The 13,986-nt window shown below is 35.7% G+C and overlaps 1 protein-coding gene across 1 annotated transcript in view; it reads left to right on the plus strand.

Annotated features, from left to right (window-relative positions):
* LOC129242115 (protein still life, isoform SIF type 1-like) overlaps positions 1-13,986 on the plus strand; it is a 125,045-nt gene that overhangs the window by 44,622 nt on the left and 66,437 nt on the right. Inside the window, exons 10-13 of the mRNA XM_054878673.1 lie at positions 1,302-1,358; positions 1,843-2,017; positions 2,240-2,488; positions 5,083-5,212. Of these exons, the coding sequence (XP_054734648.1) occupies positions 1,302-1,358; positions 1,843-2,017; positions 2,240-2,488; positions 5,083-5,212 (611 nt within the window). The remainder of the gene's footprint in view (positions 1-1,301; positions 1,359-1,842; positions 2,018-2,239; positions 2,489-5,082; positions 5,213-13,986) is intronic.

Consider the following 13,986-nt stretch of genomic DNA (forward strand, 5'->3'; position numbering starts at 1 on the left):
ATGGACATCATCTCTAATTAGGCTTGACATGGATCTGGTCTATACATGCATTTCCCTGGACATGATTTTCTGCTTTCTAAGGCGATTTCTACGAATTCTTTCTCGAACGGCTTTCATAGTTGCACTGGTTCGAACCACGCGAGGGCGACCATTTCTATTTCGATTTCTTTCTCGAAATATTAAGTTTTTTCTGCAATTCGTAAATCTCACTTGCACTTTTTCCTCACTTTTGTAATGCAATCACTGCAATGCGATTTTCCTAGCTTCGCATTCCATTGTTAACAAGGGAAATTTGCCCCGAAACTAAATATAATTTATGAGTAGACAATGCCCACGAACAAAAGCAATAATAGCGGAACTTTTTTCTCGCTGCATGCATTGTAAAATTTATGACAAGTACATATAGAACACAGGCAAAATCTTTTTTCGTTAGTCATCGGTGAACCGTTCTGAGTTAAAAAAAAATTGATTGAGTTTTTGTAAAGTGGTACATTTGTGCGCAGTACTAGTGGTTTGAAAAATTTTATGTATTCAGCTTTAGTCGTTTTCATAAAAATGGCACGAGTTATGCAGCTCACTAGTTTGAAAACTTGGTTTCATGAAAAGCGCATTAACAGTTTCAAGGCGTGCTTACTTGTTTCACAACTTAAGACAAAAAATAATTGTTAAACACTCTTTTTATCAATATTCCTTTCGAGTGTTACTCTCGGGATGTTTTAATAACATTAAAGCAAAAGTTGTAATTTTTTTTTTTATAAAGAGGTCTAACGGAGGGCAGTCAAATAAATTTTACATTAATACTGAAAAGTTGTATATTATATTTTATTAATTTAACTTTTCTGTTATATTTTCCACCAATTTTGCGAATTTATTATTAAGCGACTTATCGGCAATTTACCCGCAGCTTAGTGATTCGAATTCCCCGCTTGAATAAATGGAATCTGTATTTTTTTTATTTTTTGCTTTTAATTTGTTTGAAAATTTAATTATTTAATATCTTTTAAAAGTTGTGAATTTTTCGATTAGTTATTGTATTTATGTATTGTTATTCTTTTTAAGCACGATTGAACTTGATTATTTCCATTTTGAAGTCTAATTGTTTATATGTTTGTATGTACATTTATGTAATATACATAATTAGTCAGCAAGACGCTCATATCGCATTTTTCATTATCTCATTATATTTCCACGCACCATCCCAAACAAAAAAAATTAAATGAATAAAAAATAAAATCATCTTTACTCTCAATAAAAATAACTAATATCCAATAAATCAACAATTGAATATAAAAATTGTAAAGAACTCGCCGAAAGCCTGCCTGGATCAACACAGCGCAGCCCATATCCAATGCGTAGGCGTAAGTAGTGCTCATACATACGTACATATATCACAAACTAACAAAATATAAAACAGTAAAGATTACACATGCATTTATTCTAATTGAGAGAAGATTTAAAAATTATAAGTTTTGCAGCGCAACACTTGAGAAATTTATTTATTTATCTCCCAAAGAAGATATATTTATTTATAAAATTTATTGTCAATGCAATGCTTTTTGGGACCAAGAACTTAAGTAGCCGCTTTTTAGTGCTTCACACAAACACATGAACAACCCCAAAGCTACTATATCCAATAGAAACCTTACCCGTTTTGGAATGATCAATTTTTGTGTACGAATAAACTTCCATTAGTTAATATGAACTGCACATAATTTTTGCTATTTCTTTAAATATTCAACAAAAAAGAAATAAAGTTAAAACGTACACTCTGCCACTTTAACATTCAACTTTGTGAATTATCAAATAAATTAAAAAAATATCTTCATTCTCTTTCAATTATAGCCAGCGTTAAGTCTTCGACACTTCCTTTGCCACCGCATCGCCCTTTGTCAACGCTACGCGACAAAGAACGCGATCGTGAGCGCGACGGTTACTATAGCGATCGCAATGAGCTTATACGTGAAAGAGAGCGTGAAAGAGAACGAGATCGTGGCTATCTATCAGACCATAATACAAGGTAATAGTTATTAGTTCATATTAAATGCCTATAATCGGGCCTGTTTTGCATTCCCATACGGTGCAAAAGGTAAAAAAAAAAAACGTTGGAATTTGAATAACGAACATTAGTATTTCGATTATGAGTCGGGTTGAGCCGTAGCAAAATGCAAACAAACCTGAATTGTGAAATTATTAATACGAATACTATTTTAAACTATATTTTTTCTATCCATTCCATTAGCTTTTCAACATCTCGTTGCGCCTCATGTATTGGTGAATCGGCACGTGCTCAATGGTTTCGTCACTCGGATGGCTGGCGTTCAGGAAGCTCCACTATTGGTTCTGGCTCTGGTCAGGGTTTAATGTCACAACAAACTACGGGTTCGGGTCATAAGCGTTCCCCATGGGACTCCTTGCCATCCTTGCGCCAGGATAGTAGTCTCAATGATTCTGGTTATAAAAGTGCACGCGCTGATTCGCTCGAGCAACGGTGAGTAGAATGAGATGTTCCAGGGAGCACGAGTATCCAATATTGTCTTTATGTTATGTCAGGCATATAACTAATTATTGAAAATTGGGAAGGCAACAATCCGGTCACTCACAGCTGCCTATATACTCTTGTGTTTCTAGGTAGTTTTGTTGAGATGGCTTACAGGCTTAACACATTAGCCTTTTACATTTTTTTCTCGGTTTGATGAATTCCTTATCATTAAAATATTTGATATTTTCGGTCATTTTCTAAGTACCCAAATACATATCCAGACGCTTCTTCCCAGTTGGAGAAGGTCATGTAATCGTCTTAGACCATGAACCTTAGGGAATCTAAATTTCAGCATGCATTATGCATTTCGTGGCTATACTTTAAGAAAGTTAAGTGTCCACTTATACATGCCCAGGTAATTCAAATAATAATGATTTGTCGAGTACTACTCACCTTTTACTGAGAACTCAAATGTGTCCAGTTCACTGTTTTTGCGATTTACGCTGGCATTGGTCCGACTTTCTATTCGTTAACCACTACAAAAGAGAGCGCTTAAATTACACTATCCTTTTTTCTAAGGATAATTGCTTTCCGACACATTTTCTTTATTTATTGGTTTTTAAGATTTTGAAATAATACCAGATCAAACTTTATTAACTTATATTTTTTGGGTCTCCCAAAAAAATAGAAAACAAATTACCAAAAATCCTACAACTACGCTTAATGGACATTTGAAATATGAAATTGCCCAAAATCATACTCTGCGTGTTATTGAGGTAATTGTTGAAGTACAGAAGGATCAAACATGGTTTTAAATCTTCTAGTTCTCAAAAACATCTCAACGTAGTTCATTCCATCATAAACCATGGCATTTAGCCTAGCAATTCATTCCTATCGTTCATTTGCTGCAATAGTGTCATAATCAAAAAAATATTAGATACATATAGTTCTCTTTCATTACGCCCTTCTGTAAGAGTGGCAATAAAAATAACGCTAGAAATTATTATTATAAACCTGTCAACTATTTCCAAAATTTTTGAGCACGCGGTCTGTGCAAAGCTGAGCTTTGCTGTTAAATCTTTAATTTGCCCTAATCAGCATGGGTTTAGTGCTAACAGATCTACAGTATCTAATCTGGCTGTTTTTAGTGAATACTGCATTGATTCTTTCGCGGCTGGCTTTCAGGTCGATTGTATTTACACCGACTTTTCGAAAGACTTCGACAAAGTTTCTTATAAAATCTTAGTTGAAAAATTAGCTTGTTTTGGCTTTCATTCTGCATTTCTGCAATGGGTAAACTCTTATGTGAGCAATAGACATTGTGTTGTAACAATTGATGGTATTTCATCTACCCACTTTGGTGGTGGTGTGTTCCGCAAGGAAGTAACTTGGGACCACTTTTATTTGTGTTATTTATTAATAACATCAAAAGTTGTTTCTCATATGCTAAATTTTTGCTTTATGCTGATGACCTTAAGATCTTCTCAGCGATCAAGACTCAAGAGGATGCCATTAAACTTCAAGCCGATATGAATAGGCTTTACTTGAGGTGCCAGAATTAACGACTTTCGCTGAACTTATCCAACTGCTTTCAAATATCTTATTCGAAAACATCTAACATTTTATGCACTAAGTACAGTATCTCGATATGTGTCCTGCAGTGTGTTAGCGAGTTTAAGGACCTTGGCGTTATCTTTGATAACAAATTCACTTTTAATAACCCAATAAATTATTTTACTTCAAAATTGTTTTCGATGTTGGACTTCGTCAGACGCACCCACTAAGTTCTCTGATCCCTACACTATTAAGTTACTCTATATATTTTTGTTAGATCTCATTTAGAATATGCTGTGTTTATTGGGAGACCTTGTAGTTAATCAATCAATAGAATCGAACGTGTGCAAAAAATATTTCTTAAATATGCCCTTCGGTCTCTGAATTTTATTAATCCCATGCCGTCATATTCTGCTCGTCTCATGCTTTTAAGTCTCAGAAATTCGTAGGTATATACTGTGCCTGTCTTTTACTCATAATATTATTACTGAAGTAATTGATTGTCCCTACTTGTTGGAAAGGATTCGACTTAATGTTCCCCAGCGATCTCTTAGGAACTTCTACCCCTTTTATGGGGGAAACTTCAAAACTAAGTATGTCAGTAATGCGCCCATTACTCGTGCTTTACGGGAATTAAATTCCGTCCATAATGATGTTGCTCCCGATTTTTCGCTTTGAAGAGTAGCATTTTTAAATCTCCTGAATTCTATATTATATATTTTTAAATATACCTGTAGTTTAGTCTCAGCAACTTTTGTATCATAGCCTTGTAATTCATAGACTTAAATAAATAAATAAATAAATCTTCTACATATGACCAAAGTGACCATCTGCTCTTTTATGCAGTGCAAAAAATGCATAGCGATATCTATTAACAGTAGCTCAGCAGGTGAAAATGTGGCTTTACTTTTACTTAGAGCGGTCGTCAGAGTATTTAGAGAACTTTAAAGCCGGTTTTATCGAATTTTTGGTTTTTTGAGCTAAAGCGTTCCTATTACGTATAAAAAATGATTTGTCAAACAATCTAAAATCTTTCTATATTTTTTTAGTGCTGAATTTATACGTCAAGACAGTCTTCGATCAGATTATTTAAGTGATCGAGATTCACGCTATGGCATCGTGCAACAGGCTTCCATCGACAGCACCGATTCGCGAATGTGCTATTTGACTTCGTCAGAGGTGAGTCACATAAAATTACGAAAAATTCAAGTATTTTATTTATATAAACATATACATATAATATAAATTAAATAAAATTAACTTTAATATAAAATAAAAAAATAAAAGAAAAATTAAACAAACATTTATAAACAGTTATAGTCTTAGAATATAAAGAAATAAAATTTTTAAGTGACCTACATCTGACACACACTTTCGATGTATCAGCTTAATATAAAAAATATACAATAATACAACAAATCGTTATTACTCTTTGTGGGTGTAAATGCAGAAATAAAGAAAATGTTTCGTTAATCTAAGCCTTAATCCACAATACGTATGTTTCAATACAGCGAAAGGTACAAGGTTCACGCCATTTAATAATTTTTATCTGAATTATGTTTAGCATAAATTCATACCTAGATATGTACTCGTATGAGAACATATGAAAAAGGATTTTAATTTTTCAACTTATTTGTAGAAAAGTTACACTAGCACATTTTTTGTTTTAAGCTAATTTCTACAAGGGAACATCATTCAATAACTACAATAATATTGTGATCCGGTTCACCTGCTGAAGGCTGCGCGATAATAGTTCACACACGCGTATGTGTCTTATAATAATAAGTACGACCTCAACCTTTAATTATTTTCACCCTACACTTATTGTTAAGATTTTCTGGCAATTAACAGTTACTAAACACCATTTATGACACACGCGGTGTTTTTTTCAAAGTACCTATAGTTCGGCTGACTTGATTAAATGCAATAATGGAAAAAAGGGTAATTAAGGCTACCCTATTTGATCTAGTCATCCAAGGTTTTCTAATAATTCAAGTGAGACTGCGCTTTGCTCGAAAATAAACATGCATCAAAATATTGTCTCATCTATTCGGTATTTCACAGCAGTAATACTTCAGCAGTTGTAATACTGCGCTTGATTTATAGGCTCACTTGAATAGAGGCTCTAACCAAATAAGAAAAAATAATAATTATATAAATATAGGACATTTTGCTTTTTTAAATTATTATTGAAAGATTAATAGTTTGTGCTACCACCTTATGTATAATTTATGTACTTTGTACATAAAATACGTTGATGCATGCATTGGTACAAATTTTCCAGAAACCTAATGAAAACTCAGATCAGGCTTAAAGCATTATTGCCTTGAAATTATTGTCCATTCTTATAAACCTTACGAACAAGCCATCCTCATAGATTTTAAATGATGTTCAGACCTGGGGAATACGGTGGTCATGCTGAAGTTTCAACGTTTTGGGACACAATCCAAGTTGTGACCACGCATGCAATGAAAACAGGTGCATTACCCCGTTGAAAAGTCCAATTAATAGATCCAAAAGTTTCAGGAATCTCAGGAAAAGATGAATCCAACAGAGCTTTCTAGCTATTTCCCGCCATTTTGTAGTGTACAATTCTCAATTCGAACGCGCCATAGTACGATATTGCTCCCCATTCTATAACACCACCTTCAGGGCTGTAATGGCAACTTAAGTACTTTTCCTCCTTTCTTAGGTCATGGAAATACTTATTTTATCGATCCGGCTCATTCAGATTGAACTTCTTTTCGTGACTAAATGCTACTTTCGTCCATTCAGCTGGATCGTTATTTGTAACAGACGGACTCTTACGAAATCGAGGAGGCGTTCTTTACGAAATTTATTCAAAGGTTTTTTTTCTAATTGTTTATGCTTTGGATGTGGCGCTTATAGAATAGCCGTTCGAATGGGAGATTTGCTGATGGCAAAATTTGTTATTTCTTTAATTTTTGCTGTTGGAAAGGCGGAATTTAATGCAATCCCAAGTATTTTGCTGGCTTCCTCCGATGTTCAAGCCATCGCAGTTCTGCCTTTGTAGTTCTTACCATAGAAGGTTCCTTGTTTCCTACAATGTGTGGATTTCGACCAATATTTTTGGCAGTTTTGCAACTGCTGATTTTACTGCTAAGAAATACCGTTAGATGGAATAATGTGCTGATGCATATTTATTTTCGAGCAAAGTACAGTTTTCACTTGAATTATCAGAAACCCTTTTGTTCGATAAAAACTATTGCCTCTAATGAAGTGATAAAATGATAATAAAATATTTTACTTGAATTTATTCACTTGAAATATTACACAAAAATTTATATTAAATCAAATCTATATAATCTATTTATAGAGTAAATATGTATATACCACCTTGACCAAAAAGCTCCCGAAATATTATATATTCAGAAAACTGAAGATACACGTTTATTCTTCAAAAGTGATTTTATCGCCTTCAAAGTACCAGCTGCAAAGCTGATCCACGAAACATTTCTGGAACTCCATTTTCGGTATACCCATTTATACCGTCTACGCTTTTCCAATACTACCTTCCGACTGTTAAAATGGATTTTTGTCATAGTGATTTGACTCGATCAAAATCGGTGGCTGTTGGATGGTACTCGTTTCTTGATAAAATATTCGTGGTTCATGATGGCCTTATGCAACGGTACGTGATTATGGTGCAAACTACACGAGTTGTTTCCCACAAATCCTTTCTGTTTTGGCGAGTTGCTTACTTAAACGTCTCGGAACGTCCAAATAATAACCGTTGTCTACAATATAGTTATAAACCATAACAACTTTAAGTATCCCTTTCTTTTTTGACTGAAACCGATGCGGTTGTTTGATATTTTGTCACCTGATGTCTGGGGTGCGTGTCGTACTCATAAACACTCGTCTCATCTCGATTAATGATGCGTTTGATAAGTGTTGGTTCAGGGTCAGCTTTGGAAATCATGTCTTTGGCGATATCAACGCTGTCCTTTTTCTGCATGATATTCAGCTCCTTTGTGACCAACTTTGCAGCAAGACAGAGCAAACCCAAATCATTAGCTAATTATACAATATTCTGAATGGATAAATATGCAATGTTCAAGTCCTTTGCAATGCCTTTGACGGTTAAATTGTGGTTATTGATCAACTGCTTTCTTTAAAGTATCATTTTTCGTCGTTTTTCAATATTTTCAAGGTTTCTCGCACCATTGAATAAATTTTTAGCACAAAATTGAATACAAACTTGCTGTTGCAAATTGGAATCCTTTTTTATAATTGTAAAAAATCGAAAACACATGCATGGGTAGATTTACTCGAGGCGGCGTAACTTTTATAAATGCCAAGCAATGCCAATACAATTTTGGTAGAAAAACTAGTCAAAAATATGGCAACCTAACAAAATTAAAAAAAAAAAACGGAACTCAAATCAGTTGGCTTAGAGTGTCACCTGGCCGTTGTTCAAGGAACTTTTCGATCAAGGTGGTATACTAAATCTAATTTAACCCGAAAGAATTTTGGGGCGCGTACCCTTTACTTTTTACTTGAGTGATTTTTTTGAGCTTTTCTTCTGCCATATTTCTTAAAGAGCTTTTAAGACGTTTTAAAAGCGAAGTTAAAGGGTAAAATATTCGAAAAACAAACTAAAAATAAAAAAATTAAAGATGTACAACCCCTACAATTAAAGAAAGAAGCGTAAGATGTCGGACAATGCAGCTCAATGACTGATATAATTAATTGATAATTTGCGAAGCATATTTTATAATTTTTTTTATTCTGAAATGTTTAATGTTTTCACTATTATATTTCCTTAAAAATCTAAACAATGTTATTGTCACAACATGCCCGGTGTGATTTGATCAGTCACTAATACACACGCATTATCAGAATGGCATGTACAACATTTTGTAAAGTGAATATAAAATATTTGAGACACTCGAGTAGCAAGTGAGGAGACAAATGAGGTAAAAGGTGTAAAGTCTGGAGAATACGGCGGGCGCTGAAGAAACTCCCATTCGAGCTCTTGGAGTGAGACTTTGACGACTTGTACAACATGGGGCCTTGCGTTGTCGTGAAGAAGTATGGTTTGACCATGTCGATCAGGTCGTTTCAGTCAAATATCCTCATTCACGCAGCGTAGCTGGGCAATGTAGAGCTCCTTGTTCACCGTGACATTCGTTCCGGTCATTTCCCAGTGCACTATGCCCTCCCAGTCACACCAAACACATATCATGATCTTCTATGGATGAAGATCCGGTTTGATTCTTTTCTTTGGGGTATCTCCTGGAGCCACCCACTCCTTTCTTTGCTTCATATTGATGTACTCGTGTAGGCACCATTTCTCATCTCCCGTGACAATTCGGCACATAAACACTTTTTATGCACACCACGTGTTGCTCGATGGCGGTGAGGTGCTGAGAGCAATTTGAAGGCAACTTTCTTTGTTTTTTTAGTTGAGTTCGTGAGGAACCCAGGCTTCAAAATTTTCGGTTTTCCGCCAATTCACGACTTGTTTCGTAAGCGTTCTCCTTCAAAAGTGATTTGAAACGTTCTTCAATGAAATCAAAAGATCTTACGCTACGGGATGTATCATCGACGCCAAAGCCGCCATTTTTGAACTTTGCAAACCATTTCCGTGCTGTAGACTCGCCTATGTCACCTTTTACATACACGTCACAAATGTCCCGGGCTGCTTTGGCAGCTTTTTGACCTCGATGAAAAGCAAAGAAGAGCAGGCATCGAAAATATTAATTCTTGCCTCCTGGGTACTCCATTTCTGAGCCTCAAAATTAATAAAAAATTAAATAACTCATAAATACAGAAAGAGTTCTATCGAATGAATACTTATCCTTTGCCAAACAGCAAACAAATCGTTGTAAACTAAAAGAAAATATTAAAACGCTATAAACTTATTCCCCCACCCAATATATTTTACATTTTGGCAGTGTTATCTGTATTTTAGGCAATCCTCGTCAATTTAATAAGCTAACAAATAATGAAAACTATAAAATTCTACGTCAACAAAATTAAATACGAATACGAGTATAGGGACAAATGGCGAGAATGCATTTAGTTATAGTCGCAGTGGCCTCGACCCGTTGCCGGTCAAGGCAGTTTTGCTACCTACGGTGTGCTGAAATTGTGTGAGAGAAATACAAAAAACAAATATTTTACAGGTATATTAAAAGCTGTCACTCGACACTCGGTTCAAAAGCTCATTAATGTCACTGTTATCTTAATGTTAGATATAATGCCACTGGAAGCCAGTTGGAAGGCACGGTACGAAAGAGAAAGTCAATTTTTCTCCTATTTGTGCTTTACTCATTATCCTTGGTGCTTAAAGCAACAGTCGCACATACGTACATTCATGTCTATTAATATGCATTGTTTTGGTGAATGAATTTTACAAGTCTGTAGTTATTTTGATTTATTGCTTTAGTGTTTTGTTTGTTGTTTGTGCCTCATTGTGTCAATTTGTGTTCATTTGTCGGCTTAATGTGGCATAAATGGTTAATTTGTCATACTTGCACACTATTATATAATTGTATTTGTATTGATGAGGCGCCTACGTTCCAACCCTGCCAGCATTTATAAGAGCAAATGTTAGTTGAAAGATGTTCCATATTTTAAAAAAAATTTCACCACTTTCACGTAGTTAACCTTTTATCGTGCATAAATAACACAATTTGAGTGAACAAAAATCAAAACAAAGGAAGAATTTACTATACATATTCTAGAATAATAATATTAGACCACGCCGAATGGTCTTATGCGTGACCACCTTTGGTGTGGCCCTGCTTCTAAACCCGCTTAGGCATAAAATACCAAAATAATAGAAAAGGTTTTCTCTAATAAGGACTGGCTCTCAGTAAGGAATGACAAACCTCCGAGTGCATTTCTGTCACACAAAAAAAATTGAAAAAAGTGGAAATATTAGAGCAGAAAATTGTCCAAAAACTTCAGTCTTCAATTAAATTGTATAATTTCCATAAAAAATTTTAGCCAATGGTTTTTTTTTTATGTACGTCACGTATTCGTTAAAATGTTGTTCCAGTAGTGTCTCAAGTGAGGCAGTGGGATTTAAAACGTACGGAGAACAGTTTTTCCGAAGGAAAATAATATGAAGGTGAGAAAGCGATAACTTTCGTGATAATAAATGCTGACTGGGCAAATGGAAGTCTGAACGTAGTGAAACACAGCCTTTTATTATTATGTACTATTTGGATAGCCCCTGAATTAATTTTCCGATTTTTTGGTAGTCTATGTCTAGATTTTCATATATAATATTTTTTGTATGAGGGCCATATAATTTCGTCGATTTACTTCGAAAATATATAGCTATTGTTTCATTGGGAGAGGTAAAGGGAAGAGGGCAGGCCGTCCTCATGTTGTCATCCTCATCAATAGTTACTATCATAGTATGATATGCAATGTTTAGCCAACTTAATGGAGGTCTTAAGGGAGCTAAGCGTGTGACTACTGGTTCAGCGTTTCCATACGCCAATGATATGGCCTATTTTCGGCATATAATCTTTTTTTCTTCTTCCATTCTCTGTTGGAGTAAGCATACTAGAAGCTTTCAAGTAAGGGCAAAATTACTCTAAACGTGATAATTGACAAATGTACTATAAGTAACGCTCAGAGGAGGCCACAACAGAAACTAATCTTAAACCTTCTAAATGATACAGGACAAAGTGTTCTTCTAGACCGTCGAGACGCAAGGTATCAAATTAGGCCTCATCTGGTTGACAGTTCAAAATCAATTCAATAAAATTTAACCCGAAAGTGACCGATTTACTAGTGTTTTATCCGAATACCACTCGTACAGTTTAGTCCCTTATATGAAGAAATTTAGTTAGTGCAAAATACTTCTGTTTTCTAACCTTCGTAAATATTGAAGATACTTCAACAAAATAACTGTTGAGACTAAATCGAATGAGTTGAAATTATTTGGAGTTCACCTGCAAGATCTTTTATTTGTAAGGTAGTAAGGGCACACGTTTCGTCGCTGTGAGAAAATCTCAGGGAGTTGCATTCCCGCGAAACTTGATCATGAATTCGCTTTGAAAGAAATGTAAATGCTGCTCGTACACAGCCAATATTATAAGTGGAAGCTAAGTTCCAACATTTGCTGATGGATCTGCATAGGTTACGTGAGAAATGCTCCTCAACCGTACGAGGACGCTCAAAACCTTCTGCTCCAGACCTGTCCTGCATTTGATCAAATTGTCCAAGTGGGCTTATCCAATCCTATATTATTCAAATATTTCAAAAATGTGTAGCCTTGTGCCGTGAAACACAGAGGAAGATCAATTTTAACACAAAAATCATAAGCAGACCATCAGGAAATAGCAAAGAGACAACTGACACACTCAGCTTGGTAGTGTAGCCATTTACATTGTTGATTATAAAGTTAATAATACAGTAGGGAGTGCAGTGTTCTCACCAAGTCTACCCCGTAACTTTTCTTTTTGTTTGCTCTATCACTGTAGCGTTTTCCAGACGGAAGTCTTGGCCATCAGAATTTAACAACTAGAAAAGGACGGCTTACTACTTTATGGTAGTCTGTGGAACAGAGGTAAACTGGAGGTACAGGTTTCGACCGTCGCTTTCGATTCAAAACTTGTGGCGGAATTTTGTCGACCACTACAGGAGATGACTAAACTAAGAAAATTACATCTCACATGGGTCTCGGTTCATGAGAAACTATATGGCAGATGCACCCTCAAGGCAAACTTAGACGAAGCAGATTCTTGATGGGAAATAATATTAATTATGATATATGCTGTTTGCTTATCAAGGAATCTACCCTACCTATCTTGCCAGATGTCAAGGCAAAAATTAGTGATTTGGGACGTTATAGCTACTGTCATCGGAGTTATTATATAGTATTGCCTAATGGGATCTTCTTAATATTTTCTTTTACTGCACTGTGCACACAGAGGCAGGCGTGATTATCCTCAGGTGGTGGATATTATTTGAAGGAAACTCGCCGGCGGCACTGATTGGTTTAGCAAGGTTGACTAGAGCAATTAACGATTTATCAGACTATATCAACCACTGTACTAAAGGAAGGTCGGCATAGATTGATGACCAAGTTCTGTGTCCATTCCTTCTAAGTCTGGCCTCTCTAGTTATACCTCAAGTGGAGTCCTTGGGCCATCTACTGTTGGCTTGCGTAGTGTAGACCGACATGATCCAATGTAGGCCGATCGGTTCCTCTTTTAGCAAGCTGATATACTATGGATAAAAATTTCGACCCAAGAACTTGTTTTCATTTTTGTGTTTTGAAGGAGATATCGTGTGCCGAAGCATTGGAAATGTTGCAGAAAGCCTTTGATGAGTGTGCTTTATCAAAAACAGGGGTCTATGAGTAGTATAAGGCTTTTGTAGAGGACCGAGAAGACGTGGATGATATGCCCTGATCTGGTCGCCCATCAACGTAACTAACGGATGAAAACGTCGAAAAAGTCAAGCAAATGGTGCTGGAAAACCCTTATTTAAGTTTAAAGGAGGTAGCTCGTGACCTTAGCATATCTCACATTTGGGCATGAGACGCATGGCTGCTCGACGTGTTCCAAGAGAATTGAATTTCTTTCAAAAATTCATCGGAAGAAGGAGGCTGAAGACATGCTTGAGCAAGTGAACTCGGAACCAACCTTTATCCAGCGCATCATAACAAAGGATGAGACGTGGGTATATGAGTTTGGCATGCCGCCCAGTCAACAGGCGGTTGAATGGCGCTATCCACATGAACCGAAACCCAAAGAACCATGCCAAATTCGGTTAAAAATGAAGGTCATGCTGCTTGGTTTCCTTGATTATCATGGTGTTGTGTACTCGGAATTCATTCCAAATGGTTTTGCGGTAAATAAAAAATATTATTGGGAAGTTATGCGTCGCTTGAGAGAGAATGCGCGTAGAAAACGGTCCAATTTGTGGAAAGAAAACTCAAGGATGTTGCACCATGATAATGC

The sequence above is a fragment of the Anastrepha obliqua genome, chromosome 3 (genome assembly GCF_027943255.1).
Source record: "Anastrepha obliqua isolate idAnaObli1 chromosome 3, idAnaObli1_1.0, whole genome shotgun sequence".
Taxonomy (NCBI): Eukaryota; Metazoa; Arthropoda; class Insecta; order Diptera; family Tephritidae; genus Anastrepha; species Anastrepha obliqua.